The following is a 26,775-nucleotide window of genomic DNA, read 5'->3' as shown; positions in this document are numbered from 1 at the left end:
ATTTTCTTAATTTCTGATTCTTGATTTCTTCTCCATGGTGGGTTTAAATAGGAAAGACAAGGGAAAGCAAGCCCTTATATGTTCTTATTGTTAATTGTTATTACAACAAGAAGAGAAAAATAATATTAATAACTGTATGTAGCCTTAAACTGTGATTACTAAAACGGGCTATTTGATGTAAGATTATATTTTTGTACTGTTTTGAATTTTTATTTTAGGTAAAACTCTGAATTATCATTAAATCAATAAACCATCATTTAAAAAAAAAATCATCTGCTGCTCAAAAGAAGTACAATCTGAGAACTGCTGCAGGTGAATGTCTACATCTGAGAAAGGTGAAAAGGCCTTATGAAGATAATGACAGGATCTCCTTAAGTTAGTTTCTTCTGTTCTATTTACTCTCTGAAAAAGAATTTTCCCCACCTAGTTAATTATGAGACTGGCTAAGATAACCTCTGAATAATGTGGAACTTTTCTGAATGATTGACTGTTTAAAAAAAAAAAGGCTAATTATGATTCTTATCTGGAATGAAACAGAATTTAAGAAGCTTTATCTTATATTTCTGTCAGGTGAGTCTGTGCCCTTGAAGAGACAGTCTTGATATTGTTATAACAATGTCTCTACTTCTTCATTCCATAGCAAATTTCTATAACGATGGCAGATAAATGTACAAAGCTTATTTTTATATAACTAATCCTGTTATAATACTCAAACACCTCTGGGTTACTTCAATAGGATGCAAGTATGAAAGACTTTTGATTTTTTTGTTTTGTTTTGTTTCATTCTTGGTGATCACCATTTGTTTCAAGTTCCTATGCTAAGTAACTAGGTAAATGAGTTCTTAGGTTTTGCCATCCATCCCTTTGTTAATGATTGTACATTCATGTGTAGCATCAGTTCTACATGGTATCACTTTGTTTCTAGATGGTGTGATGAAAAAACATGTTTTATCCTCAAAGAGAGGACAAAAATGTGATGTAATCAAGATGTCATGGTTTTCAGTTTCATCTAAATTTCACTTTGAAATAAGCAACAATAGTAGACAATTTCTCAAAAAATTCATATTTTGATAAACACACACACATTTATGGCTTCCAAATGTTTTTGTTAATAAAATGACTAAATACAAGTAAACACGATGTTCCTGGATGATTTAAAATTTTTTTCTTTTAATCCTGAAGGTTAATAAGAATAAGATTGAGAATATGAAGTGTCAAGCATTCTTCAGATTCAATCAAATATAAAAATTCCCCTCAGCAGTAACCTCCTACCTAAGCTCAAAGAGGAGACATTTCTCTCATAACTGGGTCCACAGGCTTCACCAGGTTACCAAGGGGTCCTGGACACAAAAGAGGTTAAGAACCCATTGCCTACAAATTACCAGTAGCTGGTGTTCTCTTCATTTCAAACCCAACTTCTCCAAAGATGGGCTTATAGTATTCCTCCCCAAACCTTCTCTTCCTTGCTGGCCGGTCACTCTGTTTCATCTCTCCCCATCCTCCACTCAGCTATCGAATTGATCTTCCTCAAGCAAGTTTATGTCACCCCCTCTATTCAATCAACTGCAGTGGCTCCCTGGAGCTTTTCTAATCAAATAGAAAATCATTTGTTTGGCTCTAAAAGCCCTTCACAAACTGACTTGGTCTTCATCTTGCCTTTCCAGGCTTCTTGTACCTTACTGCCCTTCATGTACTCTTTGATCCGTGACACTTCATCTCCCCACTCCAGGCATTTTCAGTGGCTGTGCCCCATGCCTGGAACACATTCCTCCTCTTCTCCTCCTCCCAGCTTCCCCAACTTCCTCCAATACAAGTCTCAGCTAAAGTCCCATCTTCTGCAAGAAGCCCTTCAGAATCCTTCTCCATCTTCTTGCCTCCCCTCTGAGGTTACCTCCATTTGCCCTGTAGAGTTCTTGTTTGTAGCTGGCTGTTTGCAGGCTGTCTCCTCCCTTACACTGTGAGATCCTTGAGAGCAAGGACTGTTTTTTTGCCTTTCTTTCTATTCTCCCAGCATAGACGACTGGCTACCTCACAGCACACTCTTCATTTGTTTTCGATGTGAGAACTTAACTTGGGATTTCACTGTCTTCATCAAAACCACCTCCATTCACTCAGCCTCTCATGTGGAAATCCTGTTGTTAGCTTTGATTCTTCCTCTCCCATGACCAGATACAGGGGCTGCTATATCTACCTCCAGGGCATTCCTCATATGTGGCCTCTCCTCTCTCTCTTCCTCATTTTCTCTGCTACAGGACAGGTCCTTATTCATACCCACTGAGACAACTGTACTATCCTCTACCATGTACTTTTCAGGCTATGGATGCTAATAGCAAGTGCAGCCTTGCCTTTGATCGTCCTACTGGTGCTTTTCCTGGTGGACTCTTAGGATCCTCTAGTTTTATTCCTCCTTACAGATCTCCTAGTTTCATCATTCAATGTGCTCCTGACTTGTTACTAGCATCCCATTTCTCTAATGTGTCATTTCTCCCAAATCCACTGTTCTTAATGAAGGCACCAACATCATTCCAGTCATCCAGGTCTGAGACTTCAGTGTTATCCTCACTCTCTCTACAATATCCACTAGGGTCAGCTAGGTGGCACAGGGGATAGAGCACTGGCCCTAGAATTGGGAGGACCTGGGTTCAAATCTCACCTCAGGTACTTACTAGCTGTGTGACCCTGGGCAAGTCACTGAACCCCAATTGCCTTAAACATCCCAGGCTGTCTCCAGTCCTCCTGAGATATATCTGGTCACTTGACCCAGATGGCTCTGAAGAAAGTGAGACTGGTGACCTTGCACAACCCTCCCTCACTTAAATGCAATTCACTGCAAGTTATGACATCACCTCAATGTCATGGTCCTCTATGAGAATGAAGGACCACCACCAACAGCAACAACATCCAGTCCATTATGTGTTGATCAACTGTGATAGACTAGATTCTTCTCACCAATAAAATGGTACAAGAAAGTTCCAAAGGACTCATGATGAAAAAGGCTCTCCAAATCCAGAAAAAAAAAAGATCTGTAGAATATGGATGCTGATTAAACCATACTATTTCTTTTGTTTTTAGTGCTCTTGTTTTTCTCTTTTGAAGTTTTTCATTTTTGCTCTGATTTTTCTCTTATAACATGACTAATGCAGAAATATGTTTAATGTTATATATACATATATATATATATGTATATATAACCTATATCAGATTATCTGCTGTCATGGGGAGGTGGGGAGGGAGTGAGAAAAATTTGAAATTGGAAATCTTATATAAACAAATGTTGAAAACTATCTCTACATGTAACTGGAAAATAATAAAATATTTTTATCAAAAATAATTTGCCAAGTCAATTGTCTTAAGATATACATCTGACCCCAACATATTTTCAGTAAACTCTAGTATTTCCTATTACCTCCTTTTTCAAAATATAAACAATGATATGTTTATTATTTAGGATTTTTGTATCTGCAAATGTACACTTTGCTTTTTCTTTTTAAGTTTTAATATTTTGTTTTTACATGTTCTTCATCCACAAATACATCCCTCCCCTAACCTTTTTTTTTTTTTTTGCAGGTGTAACGATTGGAATGACGCCACCTGCTGGAGACTTACTGTAGAAAAGCTCTACCATGAAAGAAAGGTCTTTGAGGGCAAGCCATGCGGCTTTTCTTTGGCGTCAGGAAGTGATGTTTGCTGGTGGGAGGAAGAAGGGGGAGCCAGGCGCTCAGTCTCTCTCTCTTTCCTTTGGACTCTGGTGGAGAGCAGAGCTAGAAATGTGCTCTCCCTTTAAGAGATAGATGAATGTAGGCCTTTCTCTCTCTCTTTACCAAATTCTTATTCTCCTTGATAAATGCTTAAAAACCTTACTCTTGCTAAAGCTTATAATTTATTGGCGACCACTGATTAGATATTTTAGACAGACTAGCTAGAATTTTAGCCCTTAACACAGGACAATGGGGGTTAAGTGACTTGCTCAGAGTCACACAGCTAGTAAGTGTCAAGTGTCTAAGGCCGGATTTGAACTCAGGTACTCCTGAATCCAGGGCCAGCACTTTAACCACTGCACCACCGAGATGCCCCCTCTCCTAACCTTTTTTTTTCTTTTTTTCTTTTTTGTTTGTTTTTTTCCTGAGGGGCAATGGGGGTTAAGTGACTTGCCCAGGATCACACAGCTAGTAAGTCTCAAGTGTCTGAGGCTGGATTTGAACTCAGGTCGTTCTGAATCCAGGGCCAGTGCTTTATTCACTGCCCTACCTAGCTGCCCTCCCCTAACATTTTAAACAATTATTTGAAAAAAATAAAAACTTCAAAAACACCCAATACAACTAACAATAGTTTTATATATATACATATATGTGTGTATATATGTATATATGTATATATATGTATATACATACACATATTCATATACACACACAAGTTTGGACATAAAGAAATAGTATTTGGTTTGGGGGATTTATTCTTTCTATTTATAGTGTTATAATTACTATATATAATGATTTCCTGCTTTTACTTCATTTCATAAGGGTTAACATCTTCCAAGACTTCTCAGAATTCTTCCTCATTATATTTACATAAGACAATTTGTCTAGCCATTAAGGAATCAGTGAGCACTCATCTTGTTTCTACTTCTTTGGTGCAACAACAGGTGTGCCATAAATACTTTGACCTATATGTACATACAACTTCTTTGACACTTTTAATGACAAAAGTACATATCTAAAGCTGAAAGCCAGCATTATTGGCAAAGGGGTAGGAATACAAGACATTTTCCCAATAAATAATGGAGTAAAGCCAGGAGCTTCTAGGCTCCACTGTTCTGGGCTCATGCTACCCAGTGTGAAGCATCATGGAAAGATGTCTGGCTCTGGAATCATAGACGTTCAAGTCTAGCCTCTGACACCCACTACCCATGTGACCTTGGGCTCTGTCCTGGGCCCTCTTTTCTTCCATGTTATGTAGCCTGATGATCTCAGCACCTCCCATGGAATCATACATCATCTCTAGACTGAAGACTTTCCTATTTGTCCAAACCTAACCTCTTTCCTGACCTCCATTCTCCAATCTGTGTATTGGACACCCCTAGACTGGATGTACTCTAGATATCTTAAAGTCAACATGTCACAAACTGAACTTGTTACTTTTGCCCACCTCCAACCCCACCCTCTCACTCCCCTAGGGCTGTGGAAGTTACCAGCATCCTATCAGTCACTCAGACTCACATCCTGGTCAGCCCTGACTATACACTATCACCTCCCATATCCAATCATGTCAAGTCCTGTCATGTCTCCCTTGGTAACATCCCTCACACATGCCCACTTCTCTCCTCTAACCCTGCAATCATCCTAGCCCAGGCCTTCATCCCCTCAGGCCAGAACTACTGCAACAGCTGCTGAGGGGTCTCCCTGCCTCAGTCTCTCCCCACTCCAGGCCATTCTCTACTCAGCTGTCACACTGACCTTCCTAAAGTGCAGATTTGACCACTGTATTCAGTAGACTCCAGTGGCTCCCTGTCACCTACAGGAACAAAACCCAAAATCCTGTTTGGTTTTTAGACTGTGAGCACCTGCAAAGCCAGGACCAACTTCAGCCTTTTTTTGTATCCTCAGCACTTAACACAGTGCCTGGCATATAGAAGGCACTTAACTGATGCTTAAAGATTTCACGTGACTGATCTGATGGGGCCTCACCCTCCTCATCTATAACATACAGTGATTAGACCAGATGGCCTCTGAGATCGCTTCCAGCTCAAGGCAAATGATTTCTAATCAAAAGGCATTGATTGTTAGAAAATAGATCAAAGGAAGCAAGGAAGTCCTTGAACCCAGGGCCTATTCCTTTCTCACCAAAGTATATGGCAGGAAGACAATTCCCTTGGAATTGCACAAGGTACTTGTTTTTGTTGCTCCTTTATTTTTGAAGAGGACCAATGACAGCAAGAGAGAGATGTCCTAACTTGGGAGTGAGTTGGATTTAAGTGAGGCCTCACTCTCTCCTCCAGAACCATCAAAGTCCAGTGAGACTGAAGAGACCTCCCTTGGGATGCACCTGCTCCCAACAATCCTTGCTTCTCTATGTGACTCATTGCTTTCTCCTTCTTTACTTTGTACCCCTAAATTCCTGAGATCTTTGTTCCCAAAAATGATGATTTCACAGTTATGACTCATATCAGCCCAAATAAAAGAATTTGGCAGCCTACATGGTAAGAATAGACACAAATGTTTGTATCCTTCCACATGTTCATTAGTGGAAATAAGAAAGATAAACATTCCAATGAATTAGAATCTTTTGTGTGGGGCAATGAGGGTTAAGTGACTTGCCCAGGGTCACATAACTAGTAAGTGTCAAGTGTCTGAGGCTGGATTTGAACTCAGTAGGATTGAACCACACTATTTCTATTTTTTTGTTTGTTTTTCTTTTTTGAGGTTTTTCCCTTTAGCTCTAATTTTTCTTTCACAGCATGACTAATGCAGAAACGTTTAATGTGATTAAACATATATAAACTATATCATATTACTTGCTGTCTTGAGGCAGGAGGAAGGCAGGGAGGGAGGGAGAAAAATTTGGAACTAGAAATCTTATAAAAACAAATGTTGAGGGTCAGCTAGGTGGCACAGTGGATAGAGCACTGGCCCTGGAATCAGGAGGATCTGAGTTCAAATCTGGCCTCAGACACTTGAGACTTGCTAGCTGGGTGACCCTGGGAAAGTCACTTAACCCCAATTGCCTCACAAAAAAAAATGTTGAAAACTATCTCTACATGTAACTAGAAAATAATAAAATACTTTGATGATTAAAAAAATCAGTGCCCAACAACTGAGAAAGGGCAAAGGAAATTGTGGCACCTGATGGTCATGGAATTTTGTTGCATCAGGAGAAACAAGAGATATGAGAAATTCAGAAAAACATGGGAAGACTTAAATCAAGTGATGCAGAATGTTCTAAGCACAATCAGGAAAGAAACATATCCAAAATAAAAATAGTAAAAAAACAAAACAAAACAAAACAAATGATGCTGAATATTATGTACTAATAGTCACCAAGCTTGGCCACAGAGTTGAGAAAACAAACTCTTCATGGCAGATGCAGAGATGCTATGGGCATGGATTGCTGCATATGGTGTTGGACAGACATGGGTAATGTGATGGTTATTTGGGGACTTTTAAATAAATATTTTGTTATGAGGGAAGACGAATGGGAGTAGAGTATACATTAAGCAATGAATATGATGCAAATGCAAAAGGTTTTTACTAAAACTTTAATTTTTAAAAATACAACAGAGAGGCCCATGATAGACAAGCACAGGCAACAGCAATAGATCATCCAGGAAGAACTGAGCAGAAGGGACAGAAGCAAAGGCATCAGAGAGAGGAATGACCAGAGTGAGGAGGGCCCATCCCATGGGGAAAGGGAAGGACTCCTGGGCAAGAAGCCTGGGAGGCCCATTGACATCTACATCATATCAGGACGCAGACAGGAAGGCCACAAGCAGGCTGGGTAATGGAGGGGCCTGGACAAGAGGCCATGTGGATGCAAAGGTGTGGATGGATCACAATCTGCACCTCTAGAGGCCTTTCACACACTGAGAGGTTACACAAATCCCTCTGCTCCCCAACCTTGTCTCCCTGTCACCAAGAACCAGGTGATTCTCACTCTTCTAATTATTGGGGTGAAGGCTCAGGAGACAAAAATGGATAAAACACGGGTGCAGGAAGATAGGAAGGAGGAGTGGGTCATTAAAGCTCTGTTGGGAAATGCCAAAGAGTCCAGACAGAGCCCAAGGCACAGGCAAGGAGCCCCTCCAGGGAAGGGGTCAGCAGGGCTAAGATCCTGGAGAGCTGGGCACAAGCAGGGGCTTCCAAATGTGGGAGGGAGGCTGAGGGGAAGGCAGCAGCTCCAGGGAACACAGCCTCAGGGATCAGCTCAGGAGCCCTGCAGAGGACACAGAACACCCAGGTGAGCGTGTACATCTGGGTCTGAAGCCACAAGTAGAGCCACCTCTTCCCACTAAGGGCCCCCAAGTCTCTGCTAAGCTTCAGGCCCCACTGGGCAGAGACTGTAGCTATGAGAACCCTGATGCCACCTGGGCAGAAGGATCTTACCTGCTGGCTGTGAACCCCGATTTCCTGGGAAAGGAAGGAAGAGAGACAGATGTACAAATACTTGTAAATCCCAGAGTCACAGAAGCAAAGGACACCAAGGCTCTGAGCACTGTGGGACAGGGGGCTCCTAACAGTGCTTAGCCTAGTACCTGACCCCACAGAGGAAGCACTTCATCAATGCTCTATCCATCCATCTACAGCTGTAGGAGTGGGGGGGGGGGGAGGGAAATGGCAGGGGGAGGGACTGAAGGCTGGAGTCTGACACCCCTCCCCAGGCTGTCTCTACTATTGAATATGGGATTCCCTCAGACCCCTGAGCCCTGCGATCTGGCCCCTTCACCACCTTGTGTAAGTTCCAGGGTAGAAAGAACTGAAGCCAGAGCCAGCCCAGCCCTTCACCCCTGACCTGGGGCCAGATTTCTGGCACCATCCAACATCCTCCCTCCCCTGGAGGGGAGGGGCCTCAGGGCCTCCCCAGAGTATCTCACCTTTCTGACTCCTCCTGTGGACAACGAGGCCAACCCCAAAGAAGATCAGCCCCAGCACGAGGCCCCCGACTCCACTCAGCATCTTGCTCTGGGCAGATCCAGACTGTGCTTCTGGGGACAAGAGACACCAAGGATCAAAACTTTCCCTCCAGGAGCCAGCCCTGGGGGACAGACGGGTCTGAGGGGAGCTGAGAAGGGGCTAAATCCTATCTAAGAAGGGAAGGGACAGACTGCAAAGGGCCTTCAGGGCTCAGCCAGTGAAGGCTCATCAGGGGACACTGACATCCATGTGTCTCACAGCCAGCTCCCCCACCCCAGGGGAAGGGCCTATAGGCTGGTCACTGAGTCCAGAGGGAGGCCAGCTCCCAGGGCAGGGGCCAGTGAGGAGCCTGATGAGTTTCTAGGTCTCCATAGCTCTTAGCTCAGCACAGCCATTGGAGGCCATGCTGGGGAAGGGGGGTAGCACCACATGGGGTTTGTATTAGCCCAGGACTGGACACACTCTGGGGGTCTCAGAGCTGGCTCCCTGTCCTGAGCAAGGTGACAACTGGAGGCTGAGGGAGCTCTGGCTCACTCCAGTCCAAGGTGACAGGTCTCTGCAGGCTGGAGTGCTCCACGTGGCAGGTGTAGACATCCCCACGCCTGGGGGTCATCTCCAGCATCACCAGGACCTGGTAGGTCCAGTCTCCATTGCTGATCAGGCCTGTGGACACAACCCCAGCTGTCTCCTCCTGCCCATTCAGGAGCCACCTGACCTCAATGTCCCCAGGGTAGAAACCAGTGACAGAGCAGACAAGCAGGTTGTGGTGTCCCAGGGGAGCCATCTTGGATGGATACACAGTCACCTCGGGCTCAACTGGAAGAAAGAAGAAGGATCCTGAGTGAGGGGGGCAGGGCAGGTCTTCCTAGTCCAGCCCCCACCTCTGTCACCTGATCCCTCACCAGGCTCAGGCCTCCCCTTCTCCCCAGAGCCTGAAATGGGCATCTTGGGGACATTTAAGCTCCCCCAAGACTAGAAATCTGAACTAACAGGAAGCAGCCCCAGGGGTCCATGGGCAGAATGACCCCAGCCCCAGCTCAGCAGGATTCAGGGATGGGGGAAGAAATGGGCAGGCAAGTTTTCTCATTATAAGTGGATTCTTTATAATGGATTCTTTCCAAAAGCAGGTCACAGGTGTGGATAATAAACTGTTTTCAGAAAGACTCTGAGCTCAAACATTAAGAGATGTTATCGATACAGTGAAAGAATATTGACTCAGGGGCTTGTGGGGAATGTCTAGGCCCAGGAGAAACCTGAGCATCCTGACCCAGAGTCCAGGGGCCCTGGGAGAAGCAGAAAGATGTCTGGGAGCCTGGAGAAAGACAAGTTCAGTCATGAGGCCTCAGTTGTAGGAGTTTGTGTCACCAGAGAAGGCTGGGAGGGGGAGGGAGGGAGAGAATGGAGGAGATGGGAAGGAGCAGGGCATGGGAAGCCTCTGCTGAGCTTAGCTTCAGGGATAAAAAAGGAAAAGTTTTATTTAAGATTTTAAAAGGTTCATGGCACCTGGGCACTGAGGACTTAGGGGAATGAATTCCATAATAACCATTTTGCTGTTCAGTCATTTTTCAGTTGTGTCTGACTCTTTGTGACCCTATTTGGGCTTTCCTGACAGAGACACTGGAGTGGTTTTCCATTTCCTTCTCCAGCTCAGTTTACAGATGAGGGAACTGAGGCAAACAGGGCGAAGTGACTTGCCCAGGGTCACACAGCTAGTAAGTGTCTGAGGCCAGATTTGAACTCAGGAAGATGAGTCTTGCTGACTTTAGGCCTGGCACTCTACCCTCTGTCCTACCTAGCTACCCATTAACCATTGTAGCCCTGTATAAATGTGCATTATTTGTTGGTGATGGGTTTTGGCTTGTTCCCAGTGCAGTTTTTCCCCGTTAGAATTGGAGGGGGTAAAAACATCCGAATTTGACTGAGGGGAAAGGACTCCAGGCCCCCAAATCCCAGCTGGTAGAAGAGCTTCCTCCCCCTCCCTCTCCAGCCCCCCTCCCCCCTCCCTCTGTCCCCCCCCTCTTTCTCCCCCTTCATTTCCCCCTTTCTTCTCCTCTCTTCCCTCCCATCCTCTCCATCCCTCATCTCCAGTGTTTCTGCCCCTAATTCCTCCCCATCATCTCTGCTTCCCTCCCTCTTCTCCTCCTCCTCCCTCTTCTCCTCATCCCTCCTTCTTCCTCCCTGCATCCCCCTCCCATCCCCCATTCTTCCTCCTTCCCCTTCAGACCCCTCTGGCCCCAATCTCTCCCCCTCCCCCAACTCTCTTCCCTCCACTTCCCCTCTTAGTCCCCTCCCTCCTCTCTCCCATCCATCATCTCCCCCTCCTTCCATCCCCCTCCCCCCTTGTCTCTCCCCTGCTCTGGGGGCCCCTGTCCCTGTACCTGCTTCTGTTCCCCCCCTTCTCTGCTCCCCACCTGCCCCCTCCCATCACAGCCTCCTCCTCCTCCCCTCCCCTCCCCTCTGGCCCCTCCCTCTGCTCTCCCTTCCAGAACCTTCTCTTCCCTCCCTGCTCCGCCCCCTCTCCGGCTCCCTCCTCTCTCTCCCCGGGTCCCTCCCTCCCCTCCGGGGGCGCTCACTCACCGCGCCGGGGCACCAAGAAGCGATCAAGAATCTCGTAGTTGTGCCTGCAGTAATTGTCCACAGCGGCCCGTCTGTCCTCCAGGATCTCCTTCTGGCTGTTCCAATACTCAGCATCAGGCCGCCCCAGCTCCGTCACCGCCACGAACTCCCCGACGTCGCTGTCGAAGCGCACGTACTCCTCCCGGTTGTACACGTGTCTCTCCACGAGCCGCACGCGCTCCGTCCCGTTCTCAAAGTGACATTCAGCCTTACCCTGCTCAGTGAAGTGCTCTGAGGAAACAACCAGGAGCGGCTCAGCCCGCACGGACACCCCCGCCTTCCAATCGCTGACCACAGGCTGGGCCTGACCGAGGAGAACACGGCCAACATCCGGCTGCCCTTCCTGCGCATGCTCAGTCTCGCCCCTGTCTAGCCCAGAGAGGTCAAGCGACTTTTCCGAGGTCACACAGCGCAGATATGCGATGGAGGTAGGACTAGACTCTCAGTTCTCAGACTCACTGCCGCGTCATAGCTGCCTCTCAACTACACCCAACCTGGAGCAAACACTCCCAGGAAATGTTACCCAACAACCACCCCAAGTCCTTCTCACCCAAAAATTAAACCCACTCTCTGATCCTCCTCCCTCCAGTGCACCTTTGTATCCCCCTCCCCAGCCCCTCTGCAGAGATCCGGGCAGGGGACAGACCCCACCACACTCCCATGACCCTAGAGGCCACACCCTCTTTCATCGAGGTCAATGATCCAATCGGTGTCACCCTCGGGATCTTCTGGGCTCTGTCTGGCTCTGCTCAGGATCCCTATAACTGCTGGTCCAGGGCCCCCTCCCTGGGTCACCCTCCTGGGCATGTCCTACATCCTCCTCCTCCTGGAATGAAAGCTGCTCCAGGGCAGGAAATGACTGATTTTATATATAACCCAGTGCCCAGCACAGGGCCTGGTACAGGGTAAGCACTTATGAGGCTTCCTGACTGGTTGATATCACTCATCTCTCCAGCCCACAAATGACAAAATAAATCTTAGAAAGTCCAAGTCTGACCACTTCACTCACCTCCTCAAGAACCTGTGGTGCCTTCCTATGGACCCTTGGAGAATTTCCAAACCCTAACCTTAGAGCCCTCCCCATTCTGACTCCTGCCACCCTTTCCAGCATCTCCCTCTCACACACAATTTACATTTCAAACTGGCCTCCTTGTGGCTCCCCAAACTTAGCCTTTCATCTCCCACCTCCACACCTGTGAACAGCCTCCAGGCCTGGACTGCCCTCTGCCCCCCCCTCCCCCAAACCCCAGTTCATGGATTCCTTGCTTTCTTTCTACTTAACTGTCTTTCCTTCTCTGTGCACTGCTGTGCTTCCCCAAAGGGTCAGTCAATCAACAAGCACTTAATAAGTGCTTACTGTGTACCAGGCCCCATGTCAGATGTTGGGAATACAAACATAAAGATTGCAACAGTCCCAGCCTTACATTCAAATAGGGGTGACAAGTACACACAAAAGTATGGGAAGCATGAATACAAACAAGTAGAGGGTGATGGGCATTGGCATGTGGGGGATCAGGAAAGGCTTCACCTAGAAAGTGGTGCTTGAGGGCAGCTAGGTGGCACAGTGGATAAAACACTAGCCCTGGATTCACAAGGACCTGAGTTCAAATCAAACTTCAGACACTGGACACTAACTAGCTGTGTGATCCTGGCAAGTCACTTAACCCTCAATGCCCCGCCAAAAAAAAAAAAAAAAAGAAAGGAATTAAAGAAAAGAAAAAAGTGGTACTTGAGCTGGGCCTTGGAGGGAAAGAGGATGCATGAGGCAAAGGGAAGGAGGGAGTGGAATCCAGGCATGGGGGGATGGCAGGGGCAAAGGCCAAGAGGTGGGAAATGGGGTGCAGGGTGTGAAGAAAGGGCCAGTTTGGGCAGATCCCAGAGTGCAGGAAGAGGGTTATCATACAATGAGACAGGAGCCAGGCTGTGAAGGAATAAACATAGGAAGTTATAATGTATCCCAGAAGCACTAGGGAGCCACTGCTGTCTCTTTTTTTTTCTTTTTTTCTTTTTTGTGAGGCAATTGGGATTAAGTGACTTGCCCAGGGTCACACAGTTAATAAGAGTCAAGTGTGTGAGGCTGAATTTGAACTCGGGTCCTCCTGAATCCAGGGCTGGTGCTCTATCCACTGCACCACCTAGCTGCCCACTGATGTCTCTTGAGGAGAGCAGTGACTCAGTCAGATTTGTCCTTAAGGAAAAGCACACGTTTAAGGTATAAAAGATGGTCTGGACGGAAGGGAGACAATTGGGGGCCATCCTAGTAATCTGGGTGAGAGGGAAGAGGCTCTGCTCCTATGGAGGCCACATGAGCACAGAGAAAGGGGGGTGTGTGGAGGAGGAAATTGTGGAGATTAGCTGAGCAAGTGTTTAATTGTGGGGATTGAGGGAACCACACTGACGCCCTCTTGTGACTCAGTTCTGGAGCTGCTTCAGTTCCCTCTGCAGTTATGGGTCTGCTCCAACTTCTGTCTTGTGAGAAAACTTTATTCAACTGTGAGAATTGGGAGCAAACCTTATTTCCTTGTTTGAACCTGGCCCTGCATGGCTGGGGAGCTGGACCACCTCTCCCTGGGGCTTAGAGACCCTTAACTAGGGCCTGAGGTTCTGCTGGTCAGAAACCTGGGCTGATCCCAGGACTGAGGCAGGGAGTTTTCTCACACTTGTACATCCCCAGCAGCCCCCAGTGCTGATCTGAAAACTGGCCCCCTGCAGAGCAATCCGTTATGGTTTCCATGTTCTTTTGATTGTTCACAGACACTTGGAGTCAAGGGGGGTTTGGGGGTGGGGGGGTGGAACACCGCTCTTCTGATTTCAGGGAATTGCACCTGTTTGCTCTCCCCTCCCAACCTGGAAAGTCCCTAATCTTCCCTCCAATTAGAAATCAGATTACCTCACGTTGGACAGTCTCCTTTTCATTCATTGGCCTTATTTGATTAATTGCTTTTTTTTTTTTTGCTGGGCAATGGGGGTTAAGTGATTTGCCCAGGGTCACACAGCTAGTAAGTCAAGTGTCTGAGGCCAGATTTGAACTCAGGTACTCCTGAATCCAAGGCTGGTTCTTTATCCACTGCGCCACCTAGCCGCCCCTGATTAATTGCTTTTAAAGTATAAATGTCCGCTGCCCCTGCATTCAGGGTCTGGCCCTAAGCCGAGGAGGTCTGGTCCTGGATTGTGGGGTAATGGGCAGCCTTTGCTTCATAAATCGATGGGGTCAGAAGCTCCAACCTTTGTTTCCTGGGTCATTTCATCTTTCACTTGTCACAGGGAAGGGATGTTATGGCTGTGACCAGGGGATGGGGGGGAGCAGAGGGAGGAGGTGGAGATAAATCCAAGGTCATGAACCATGAGACTGGAAGAATTGTATTAGGTTCATTGGGAAGAGGAAAGTCTGAAAGAGGCCTGGGTTTGGGGCAAAGCAGTGAGTCCGGTTTGGGAAGTGTTGTGTTTAAGGGAGCTTAGAGATTCAGGCCTGAAACATCCAGGAGGCAACAGGGGATGCTGGACAGAGGCTGGGGCAGGAAACACAGATGCAGGAGTCACGTGAGCAGAGATGGGAATTCACTCTGTGGGAGCTGATGAGGTCACAGAGAGGAGACAAGAGGGCCCAGGGCAGAGCCTTAGCAAACACCCCCATTAGGGGACAAGATGTGGATGATAAGCCTGCAAAGGGGACTGAGAAAGTGGGATCAGACAGGGAAGGGGAGAACCCAGAGACAGCAGAGGCACAAACCCCCAGAGGGGAGAGAATACCCAGGAGGGAATGGGGCTGACAGTGTCCAGTTCAGCAGGAAGTTCAGGAAGGATGAAGCCTGGGAAAAGGCCATCAGCTTTGGCCATTGAGGCTGGATCCTTGGTGACTTTGGGGAGAGCAGTCTCCATTGGCTAATGAGGGGGGAAGCAGGACTGCCCAGGACTGAGAAGTGAGGGAGAGGAGGAGAGGAGACTGTGTGTGCAGACACTGTTTGTAGGAGTCTGACTGAGAAAGGAAGGAAAAGTGTGCAGGGCAATGGCTTGGGTGTAACATCATCTAGCTAAGGTCCAGTGAAGTATCTTACAAAGCAGAGTCTGCTCCCATCTGGCTTTCTCTGTAGGAATTCTGTAGGAAAACAATTTATATGATAACCACAATATGGTAAAGATAAACAACTTTGAAAGACTTGGAAACTCTGATCACCACAATAACCAACCATGATTCCAGAGGACCAAGGGTGAGACAGGCTGCCCACTTCCTGACCAAGAGGACTCAGAATGCAGCATCAGAATTTGTTTTTCAAAATGGCCAATGAAGATATTTGTTTTGCTTCACTACAAGTGTTTTAATATGGGGTGAGGATTTTCTCTCAGTTGGAGAGGGAGGAGTATGGGTTTGGGAGGGAGAAAAGGTGAATGTTTGCAGATTGAAAATATATTTTTTAAAAGATAGGAAAAAATTGTAATTCAACCCAACAAAGTCGGTAAACAATCCTTCATTGACCCAGAAATAGGAGTACAAGGCATATACTGCAAAGGAAGTCTAAGAGAGAAGACACACAGGTGAGATGCACAGACATCCATATTTGCACATATACACATACATATATTAGATATAACATGTACACAGAGGTGAGATATGTGTGTGTACACACCAGCAGCACTTTTTGCTATAGCAGAGACCTGGAGACAAAGTGGGTGCCTCCTCTTGAGAAATGACTGAGCAAATTCTGTGCTGAGAGTAAAAGTGTGTCCTTGGGCTGTAAGCAGTGAAGAAAGGCATAGATCCATTGAATCCCAGAGAACATCGTCTGAACTAAGGCAGAGGGAAGGGAGCAGAGCAAGGAGACTCCCACACTCCCACACTGACAACAATAACCTCAAGGACAGAGGTCAGACCTCAGCTCAGTGCAATGACCCATCCAGGCTTCAGGACACACAGGCTGAAGTGCTTCCCATCTCTTGGCAAAGAGCTGATGGACCCGAGGTGGGGGATGATACAGACATTTCAGTCTCAGGCCAAAGGCTTCTAATTGAGGGGGTGGGGAAGGTTTGGTTTGGGGCTGGGTGACTGATGGGTAGTGATAGTGATGCAAAATGAGGAAGAAAAGGGCAGCTAGGTGGCGCAGTGGATAGAGAACCAGCCCTGGAGTCAGGAGGATCTGAGTTCAAATCCATCCTCAGATACTTGACACTTACTAGTTGTGTGACCCTGGGCAAGTCACTTAACCCCAATTGCCTCACCCCCCCAAAAAAAACGAAAAAGAAAAGAGCATAAGTGAAAAGTTTTTAAAATACAGAGAAAAGAGCAAAATAAATTGCAAAAAGGATCAGAGACAAGCAAGGCAATTTGGATCCTCTCATGTTAAATTTAACAGGAACTTGAAAGAACCAAAAGCATGTAAGAGGAACTCACAGCACAGTGGATAAAGCACCACCCCTGGATTCAGGAGGACCTGAGTTCAAATCCAGCCTCAGACACATGACACTTACCAGCTGTGTGACCCTGGATAAGTCACTTAACCCTCCTAGCTCCACCAAAACATAAGAGGAACTCACAGTGTTATCTCAAGTGGATTTTTCCTGGTTTTGAAAGGTCTCTTGCAGGAAGTGATCACAGGCTGAGCCTTGAAGGGAGAATGAGCTCCTCAGAGAGAGAGAGAGTTGAGGAGTTGGGAGGGTGTGTTTCTTTGTGGGAGAGTGGGGAAAACCCACCAATTTTATAATACTCAGATCCTAGATGCAGAGCTGGAAGGAAAGCTAGCAGCCATCTAGCTCCACCTCCTTGTTTTACAGATGAGGATGCTGAGGCCCAGAAGAGTGATGTGACTTGCCCAAGGTCACTGACCTAGTAAAGAAGGGATCAAGCCTTGAACCCAAGATTCCTGACCTCTTTTCCACTGGACCACACTGTCACTGCAGGCAAAACCCAGGGTTTCCAATCCCAGCTGTGCTGCTGACTCTCTCTGAGGCCTTGTACTAGTCACTTCTCTCTGAACCAATTTCTTCATCTGCAAAATGGAGTCAATAACAGGGGCAGCACCTGCTTCATAGACTTGTGGTGAGGATCAGAGAGGACTGTGTATGGGAAGCACTTTGTAACAACAGAGCCTGTGTCAGCATAAGTGACTTGGATTCTCTGATGCATCTCTGACCTCCTCCCAGTGGGTCTTCCCTCTGTCAACACAGAGCATAGCCCGCCCACACTGGCTCCTTGGGTGATTTTCCCATAGATCCTCTATAGAAGGCCCAGCCCCACATTTGGACATTCTGAGGTTACCAAGAGGACCCATCCATCTTTCTTTCCAATCAGGCATTTCCTCCATGATCTTTCTTACTATTACTTGTTAGAATGGGTTATAACAGGAATAAGGTTACAACTAATAAGTGCATATAAAACCTTGACACCCAAGGGCTGTAGTATTCCCAGATTCTAAAGCAGAGAAAACATTTGGGCTAAAAATGTGTCTGAACTGGGAGTTCCCAAAGGCAATCTAACCAATTCCATGGCTCCTTTTCAATTCTGGGCCCAATTCGTTATCCACCTGCAGAGCCTCCTCCAAATATGCACAGGGATGCACTAATTAGAATGTCATCATTTGAACAATGGGCATTTTTCATCCTTTTCAGACTTTCTTGAATTGATTGTAAGGCTCTTCTCTTTTCCATATAAGTGTAAATTAATAATATGACTATTAATCTTCTTCTGTGTCCCTGGGTGTTTATGATCAGAGCAGCATTAAATAAGGTTATTTCTGGTTTTTCTATCTTTCAGGGAATTTTGAATGATTATGAAATCAAAGATTTTCTTGTAATTAACAACCAATAAGCATGAGGGGACCTTATATTCTATAAAACTTATTTTTAAATGATAAAGATGTGGTCCGTTGGTGAATGCCTCTTGTGAAAACCTGTTTGTTCCCTTCCAATACTCTGATCAAAGAAACTCAGTTCAGATATAGATGACTCTCATAAAGATTTTTAAGAGATGAAAGAATGGGCACTAATTCAGTGGTTAGTGATATTCTCTCAGTCACCATTGCTTTTGCTCTCAGTAAGGTCCAAGCATTTCCAGTCTCTTTCCCTCCTTCAGATCCCTTGAATACTGGTCCCTTCATACCCTCACACTTGTGTCATTTCTAGCATAAATCTCTTCTACAAACACTTGGGAATCTGGCTGCTTTTCCTGTCTTTGTTCTCTTTGCAGTCATGTTGACCTCCATGTTGAGCACATCCAGGACTGTGTTGTTAGGGTCCAAGTGCTAGGTGGTTGCTCTATCCTTGAGAGAGAAATCCCTGAACTGCCTATTTGCCAAAGATATTGGCCATGGTGATGGAGGAGATCCAGCAAAAAGTCTAGGCCAAAGAAGAATTCCCAATGGACAGGGAGGTTCCCTAGAAATTTTTCCTTGTGGATGACACTGTGTTGACTCCAAGAAGACCTAGAACATTGGAGAACCTTCTAGAAGAGACCTGTAAGCACTCAGAGGAGTTTGGCCTATTCATGCACCTGGGAAAGACCAAGTGAATGAAGAGTCTCTGTTTCACAGATTTCAGCATCCACTTGGATGGACATTCTATGGAGCTTGTCCATCAGTATGTCTGTCTGGGGTATTAGGGATGAGTTGGGGACAAAGCCAATCAGAAGGAGAAGAATGGTTTGGATTTCAGTCAGGAGGCTTTTCATGAAAGCAAAGGCTCACCTTTTCAGTACTAACATTCTCCTGATATTGTGATAGGTCAGTATGATGTGGATAACCACTGCCTCTGAAGAATTAAGCTTCACAGAAAAGGCACTGTCAAGGCATATGGTGGGTGTAAGCATGTTGAAATATATAAACATTCCAAATAGGGAAAGGGGATCAAAGACATCTTTGAGGAAATGCATGATAAGAAGACAAAGGGGCTGCATGCATACAAAGAAAAATGGATGACGGATGGACAAAGAGTGGGGAGCCACAGATACCCTCCCAGTGTCAGGAGAGAGTAAGGATGACTGCTATGAACTTGGGTGGACTCCATATGGAAGTTTGTGGGAGAGTGTGGACAAGAGTCACATGGAATGGGCAGCCATGGATGGGTTGAGATCTGCACCTGGAAAGGAACTTTGGAATCAATGAGGTCATAGATCCAGTTGAGTGGGACTGCTGAAATATACACAAGTATTCAATGCATGGAACTGTCCTTCACTTGATTCTCCATCCCTCATTAGATTATATCCTATTTTTCTGTTTCCTTTTATAGACACATCTCTCTAAGTAGTCATCTGGATCCAAAAGTCCTCTTACTTAACGCTCAGTAATATAAGTTTATAACAATACTCTTGAATGAATGAATGAAAAAAACACTAATTGATAACTATGTGCTAAGCATTGGGAATACAAGTACAAAAATAAAGAGACTCCTCTTTAAAGGAGCAGGCATTCTAAATGGAGAAAGAATATTCATAGGGCAGAGGTGGCCCAGGAGGGACACTTTGAGCTAAAGGTGGTGAGTGGGGCCACAGGGGAGTAGATAGACAGAGCTCATCCAGGAAAAGTAGATTTTGTCACAGTTCTTGGATACAGGTTGTCCTTTTGGGTGGGAGGAGAAGGAGCTGTGAGGAGAGGGTAGGTACATCTCTGTGAAGAAGTTGGCAGTGGGGTTGAGGAGGAAGTTGCTGCAGAAAAGGGAATGAAGTGAAGCCTGACAGGACCTTTTCTGAAATAGTACTCAGGGTTGGGGGCAGCCAGGTGGTGCAGTGGATAGAGCACTGGGTTTGGAATCGGGAAGACCTGAGTCCCAATCTGGCCTCAGACACTTACTAGCTGTGTGACCCTGATCAAGTCACTCACCCCATTTGCCTCAAGTTTCTCATCTGTAAAATGAGCTAGAGAAAAAATAAAGCAAACCTTTCCAGGATCTTTGCTGAGAAAACCCAAATAGCATCACAAAGAATCAAATGGGACTGACATGTCTGAACCATAACAACACTGAGGCTTCAGTCACTAATCAAAAGAGCAGGCCCCAGAGCAGGAGATCCTCCAGGGCATAACTGTTGGTGTGGGAAGCAAGATGACATTAAAGCCTCAGAGGCAGCGGTGCCCCCTTTACCTCCCTCCACAAATTACAACAATTTTGCCTCCAAACTCGTCCTTCTGTCCCTGCAGCCTTTGACACTGATGGTCACCTCCTTGAGATCCTCCCCTCCCTAGGCTTCTGTGACACCTCCCCATCCTCCCTTTTTTCTCACCTCCCCAAATACTGCCTCCCTGCCTCCTGAGCTGCCTCCTCTTCCTCTTCTCAATCACTAAAGAGATTCATGACCCAAGTCACCTCCCTCTGTCTCCTCTCTCTCTGCTCTCTCCCTCAGATGTCTCTATCCCTTCATTTCTCCCTCTCTACAGACACCTCCAGAATCTGGACCTTGGTCCACCCTCCCTCATAGTCTCCCTTCCTACATTTCCAGCTCCTGCCAAACATCTCCTCCTGCATGTTCCCAAGCACCTCAAACTAACCATGTAGAAGTCATCATCTTGTCCCTGAAATCAAATCCTCCTCCTGACTCCCAGACTTGTATTAATGGCACATCCACTGCCTCACACCAGCTCTAGGAAATCTGGAGCAACTGGGGACTCAGGGCTCTGTCTTTCCCTCAGCTCCCACAGACAAGTCAGAAAACCTTCCTGACTCTTCCTCTACAGTGTCTCCTCTCTGCCCAAGTTTTTACAGTTACACCATGACCACCCAACTTAAAACCTCTTACTCCTCAAATATCCTCCCCCACACTAATATAGCCATTTTCCATACTAGCTACATTACCCTGCTGATTACTGGTGTCACCTTGGTTGAGTCACTAATTGGGGGGCCTCAGTTTCCTCATCTGTAAAATGAGAGAGGTGGTATGGGTGCTCTCTAAGGTGCAAATCCTGGGATTCTGTGCAGATAAGGAGATAGTTTGAGGGAATCACCCACAGGCAAAGCTCCTTGAGAAGAAAAAGGGATTGGGAGCAAGGGAGAACCTTGACTTCTGACATTGGGGCTCAGAATGACACCAATGTGGCCACCAATCCAAGGGATTGGCATCAAACACCTTCAGCCTCCTGGTTTCTTAGACATTTCTCTTTCCTTTTGGCAACATCAGGATCTAAAGGTGGGAAAATGTGTTCTAACATTTCCCCTTTTTGGCTCCTGATGTTACTAAATTCCTGACATTGTGCTTCTGAATCTTGGACACATCCCTTTGCTTCCCTGACACTTTGAGCTGTGCTGATAACCCCTGAGTCCATCCCCATACCTTTGACTTGTGGAAATTTATTTTGATTTGGGGACCCTACCTTTGGGCTGAGATTAGAAAGCCTTAGGCCCTCAAGGCTTTTCTGTGTGGAAGGGGCTGGTGCCTCTCCCCCTCAGTTTCAGCTGAACCAAAAAGCCCAGTGGGCTGAGACGCCAGGTCAGACAGCTGGGGGATCAAGCCCTGAGCGAATCTATCTGAGAGATCCCGAACTCGTCCAGGCCAGCCTCTGGCATAGCCCGTGCAGAGGTCCCTGGGCACACAGCAAGGGGCATTGAAGATTTGAGTGGAGAGAAAGAAGATATATTGACCTGGGAGTTAGGCAGCAAGGGGGGCTGACAAGATTAGAAGACCAGAGAGGGGGCTGACAAGATTAAGGAGGACTCCGGAGACTAGAGACCCTGAGAGGAATGGAACAGAGAAGGACAAAGGGGATTAAGAGGACTGGGGAAGGAGAAAAAGCTAAGAGCAAGAAGGGACGGAGGCCAATACGGAGCAGGGGGCTTTTCTGTGAGGAGGAGGCCAAAAAAGTTCCAGGCGCAGCAGGTGGAAAGAGACGTGCCGGAATGCAGTCAGGTTGTACATATTATTTCCCTGTATTTTTATGTTTAAATTGTATCTCATAAATAAACTCTGCTTTGATTATTTAGTTAAGAGGCTTCTTAATCTTTTGCTTATCAATTTTGGAAATGGAGCAGCGTGGTAGAACTTTATAAACAGCCCATATTAAAATGATAGCAGTCAGATAGCCAGTGAGTCAAAAGTCCCCAGATTAGTCCTCCAGTCAGATTAGTCCCCCCAAATTAGCCCTAGTCATTTAAAATATTTTTACATTTGAATGGAGACCCTGATGGGACTTATGACCCAATTATAATTTTTCTAAACTTATCATTTTTCATAAGTCCAATTATATAATTTTTCAGACTAGATTAGTTAGCTAATAATTTTTTTTACAGACTGCCCTGCTAAGCTCAGTCCTCCCTACCAGGATCACAGCCTACAACATGGCTCTCTGCCAAGCCCAGAGGCCAGGCTTGAGGGTTCAAACTTCAGCATCTGCACTGGCCTCCTCTCTGGTCTCTGTGCTTTAACACAGCCCCCAGCTGTCTCCTGTCCACAGCCCCCAGCTCACCCCACAACTCTCCATTGCCATTAGATAAAGAACAACTCTGTTAGCCCAGAAACCAAGGACTTCTCCACCTCTGATCCATTGCCCTTTCTAGCCTTCTTTTCCACTGTTGCCCCCATGACATCTCAGCCTAAGCCAAAGTCTAGTGACAATCCCTTGGTGCCTCCCTGTGCTTGCCCTTTTCTGTGGTCATTCTCCCCCAGATGTGGATTCTCTCCTGTTACTGGTGAGGCACCACCATCCTCCCAGTCACCTGGGCTCACAGCCCTGGAGGCATCCGCACCGTCATCACCCACATTGAATCTGTTGCCAAAACCTGACAATTTTACCTCTGTAGCATCTTGAATAATCCCCTTTTCTTCTCTGACCCGGCGATGGCCCTGATGCAGGCCTTCATTACCTTCTATCTGCACTATTTTAATAACCTCCTGGTGGGTCAGCCTGCCTCTACTCTCTCTCTGTCAAATGAGTCTTCCTAAAACACAGATCTGACCATGTCACCCACCTACTCAATAACCTCCTGTGGCTCCCTATCACCTCCAGCATCAAATACAAAAATCCCTTTTGGCCATCAAAGCCCCTCACAACCCGGCCCCTCCTACCTTTCAGCCTTCTTACCCCTGATTGCCCCTCCCCCACCCATGTACTCTGCAGAGACACTGGCTCCCTGCTGTCCCTCCTACTAGATGCTCCATCTCCCAGCTCTGAGCAGTTTCCCTTGTTGTCCCCCATGTCTGGAACACTCTCCCTCCCCCTCCCTGCCTCCTGATTTCCTTTAGTTAAAATCTCTTCTACAGGAAGACTTTCCCATTCTCCCTCATCCCTAGTGCCTTCCCTCTGTGGGGTATTTCCAAATTATCCTCAACATCACTTGTTTGTACACAGGTGTTTTCATGTTTTCCTCCCCACGGGCTTTTACCTCTCTTTGTATGCCCCTCAGTTACCACAGTGCCTGGCCCATAGTTAGTGGTTTGTCTATCTACTGGCTGGGAGGTTCCTTCAATATTGTGTAGTTTGCATTATTGTCCACAAGGGGGCATCCCCTGCTCAATACACCCATGGCTGATACCAGGGTGTTCCTGGAGATGTCAGCTGGGTTAAGCAGCCATCACCCTGCTAGGAGTGGGAGATCCCACTGCCCTTGGGTTTCCCTTGCTCAGGCCCTGACAGGCTGTCTCTAGAAGGCCCCTCCTCTCTTGCCCTACCCTGGAGAATGGGTGTTACACATGGCAGACTCTCCCCCCAGAGGCAGTGCAGGTGACCAAGCTCAAAAGTGGGTCAGATTCCTAGAAGGTGGATCCAGATCAGGTGAGGAGCCCAAAGAGGCTGTGACTGGCCATGCCAGGTGCCAGGCCAGGCTGCAGGGGAAATAACACAGATTATGCCAGAGGGGCTTTTCTCTGCTCCCCTACAATACTTACACTGGCTGGGAGAGGCCTGCGGCCCATCCCAGGGGGCTCCCTCCCTGCCCAGGACAAAGGGTCTCCCACTCATGCTGTGTCATGGCAGAGGCCCCTTGATCCAGCCCGGGGCTTCAGAGAGAGCAGCAGCAGTGTGGAGACCAGAGATGACACTGACAGACTGGGGGTAGAGGGTGCAAGTCCGGCCTGCTCCAGGGCAGTGGGGACTGGGGAACATGGGGCTCCCACCTCTGTTTTCAGCCCATTAACAAGGATCAGGAAGATAGGAGAAGAGCCAGCCTGGGTCAATGCCCTTGGTCTCCCCAGCCCAGGATCTGCCTCTGACCTGCCTCCAAGGGATGTAGGGGGAGACCTTCCCCTACTCCACCATGATGCTATCAGTGAAAACCAGGGGGTCCCACACACTGCAGCTTCACTTATGGCCATGAAATCCTACCTGGGAAATTAATCCAGGAACGTCCACCCCTCCCTCCCCCAAGAACGGCCAAACTGAGACCTCTCCAGCAACTTGGGCAGACTCTGTGAAGATGCTTAATGGCACAGAAAAGTTTAGATGGGGGTGGGAGACCTTGGCAGCTCTGACTATGTCACCCCCTCCCCAATCAACTCCAGTGACTCCCTATCAGCTCCAGGCTCAAATATGAAACCCTCCCATCTCTTCAGCCTTCTTATACTTTATGTTCCCAGGCCCCCAGTCCTCTTCCATCCAGTGACACTGACCTTCATTTTCTTCCTCCCATAACTTTCTCCATCTCCCCACTCTGGACACTCCTGGCTGGTCCCCAGGCTGAGGACACTCTCCCTCCTCACCTCTGCCTCCTCCTGACTTCCCTGGCTGACTTCAAGCATCAGTTCCAATCCCTGCTTCCACAGGAAGCCTTTCCCGACCCCCTTAATGCCAGTGCCTTCCCTCTCCCGATTATGTCCAGTTTACCCTGGATATGTCTTGTTTGTACAGAGGTGTTTGTGTATTGTCTCCCCCTTTAGACTGTGAGTTGAGACTAGCATCTGTCCTTTGCCTTTCTTTCTGTCCTTAGCAGTAATTAGCACAGGGTTAGTAGACAGTAGGTGCTCCATAACATTATTGATACACTGCCTGGAGCCCTCACCTCTCACAGAGGGGCTGCACAAAGTCCCTGAACCCTGAGGAAAAGGGGGAAAGGAAGAGAGGGCCAAAGGAAAAGTTGATTGGAAGAAGAGCCTGACAACCATTTTCACCTGCTGTCCATTGCTCTGAGGACCATCCTGTCCCAAGCCCTTCCCTTGGTCTGGGCCTAGAGAGGAGAGTGCTCCCCTTGGGCCCCCACCTGGGCTCTCTGGGGAGCTGCTGTTCTGTACTTACTTGGGACCTGTCTGCCTGCAGCCACCTGGGAATTCAGCACCAGCAGCGTCACAGCCAGAACTTCTATCCAGACGCACTTGGGGAGCCAGACACACACCATCGTGGAGACAAGGGGAGGATAAAGGACACAGAGGGAGATAACAGCCAGGATGGCCCTCACTTAATGAGAACTCCCCCCTGCATCTACCAGACTAAGAATTTAGACTCTCTGGTCTGCTCCAGCATTGGGCAACCAGAGAGATGAGAGAGCCAATTAGCATTAAGGATGAAGTGCATCATTAGTTCCCAGGCAGAGGTTCCTTTTGCAAGGTCTGTTCTAATACTTGAAAGTTTTTCTGGTGAAAAAAAAAAGTTTACAGAAATCATAGCATCTCAGGGAAGGAAAGGGCTATTACAATAGCCAACAGTCAGGGTGCTGAAGCTGAGCTGTGTAGATCAGTGAAAGTCTTCACTATTGTAGTGGGTCCCATAAAACTGGAGAGCAAATATTCAAATAATTTTAAAAAGGGAAGATGGACAAGGGTTTTTTGTATTTATATTTAGAATTTTATTTTTTCCCCAAATTACTTGTAAAAACAAATTTTAACATCGATTTTTAAAACTTTGTGTTCCAAATTCTTTCTCCCCACCCCTCCTTTAAGAACTTGAGCAATTCAATATAAGTTATACATGTATACTCATGCAAAATATTTCCACATTAGTCAGGTTGTGAAAGAAAATGGACATGGGGCAGCTAGGTGGTACAGTGGATAGGGTACCAGCCCTGGATTCAGGAGGACCTGAGTTCAAATCCAGCCTCAGACACTTGACACTTACTAGCTATGTGACCATGGGCAAGTCACTTAACCCCCATTACCCTGAAAAAAAAAACAAAAATAACAAACAAACAAAAAAAAACAGAATGTTTGAATCAGTTTACAACTTTACCAAGAGTGTATTAATGTCTCATTTTCTTCTGCTGTGCTATTATCCAATCTAATGGGTATGAAGTAGTACCCAGAATTGTTTTGACCTGAATCTCTCCAATCCGTAGTGAGTTAGAGCATTTTCTTTTCCATATGGCTATAGGTGTCTTTGATTATTTCATCTGAAAACTTCATGTCTTTTGATCATCTATCAATTGGGAAATGGCTCTTATTTTAACAATTTGACTCAGTTCTCTGTGTGTTTGAGAATTGAGACTTATCAAACAAATTTGCTTCAATTTTTTTTCACAGTTACTATTGCTAACTGTATTTCCCTCCATCCTATTCCATCCCCATGACATTTACTCTATTTTCTATCTTCTTTCACCCTATCCCTCCTCAAAAGAGTTTTGCTTCTGACTACCCCCTCCCCCAATCTGCCCTCCCTTCTTTCAATGCCCCCCTTATCCCTTTCCCTTCCTACTTTCTTTCAGG

At 46.7% G+C, this 26,775-nt stretch overlaps 1 protein-coding gene across 3 annotated transcripts in view; it reads right to left on the bottom strand.

Annotated features, from left to right (window-relative positions):
* Positions 1–25,569, bottom strand: part of LOC122755399 (H-2 class II histocompatibility antigen, E-S beta chain-like) — a 128,609-nt gene extending 103,040 nt beyond the window's left edge. Inside the window, exons 1-6 of one of the 3 annotated variants that reach the window (XM_044003784.1) lie at positions 25,376–25,569; positions 11,202–11,471; positions 9,159–9,440; positions 8,585–8,695; positions 8,097–8,120; positions 7,237–7,926 (exon numbers count right to left, since the gene is read on the bottom strand). In XM_044003784.1, the coding sequence (XP_043859719.1) occupies positions 7,913–7,926; positions 8,097–8,120; positions 8,585–8,695; positions 9,159–9,440; positions 11,202–11,471; positions 25,376–25,475 (801 nt within the window). In that variant the 5' untranslated portion in view covers positions 25,476–25,569 and the 3' untranslated portion in view covers positions 7,237–7,912. Of the gene's footprint in view, positions 1–7,236; positions 7,927–8,096; positions 8,121–8,584; positions 8,696–9,158; positions 9,441–11,201; positions 11,606–11,919; positions 12,063–25,375 lie in introns of those variants that run through there. The other 2 variants (XM_044003783.1, XM_044003786.1) reach the window with 2 other exon arrangements.
* Between the last annotated feature and the right edge of the window lie 1,206 nt (positions 25,570–26,775).

Source organism: Dromiciops gliroides, chromosome 4 (genome assembly GCF_019393635.1).
Source record: "Dromiciops gliroides isolate mDroGli1 chromosome 4, mDroGli1.pri, whole genome shotgun sequence".
NCBI classification, from domain to species: domain Eukaryota; kingdom Metazoa; phylum Chordata; class Mammalia; order Microbiotheria; family Microbiotheriidae; genus Dromiciops; species Dromiciops gliroides.
This window is presented reverse-complemented; position numbering and strand designations above follow the sequence as displayed.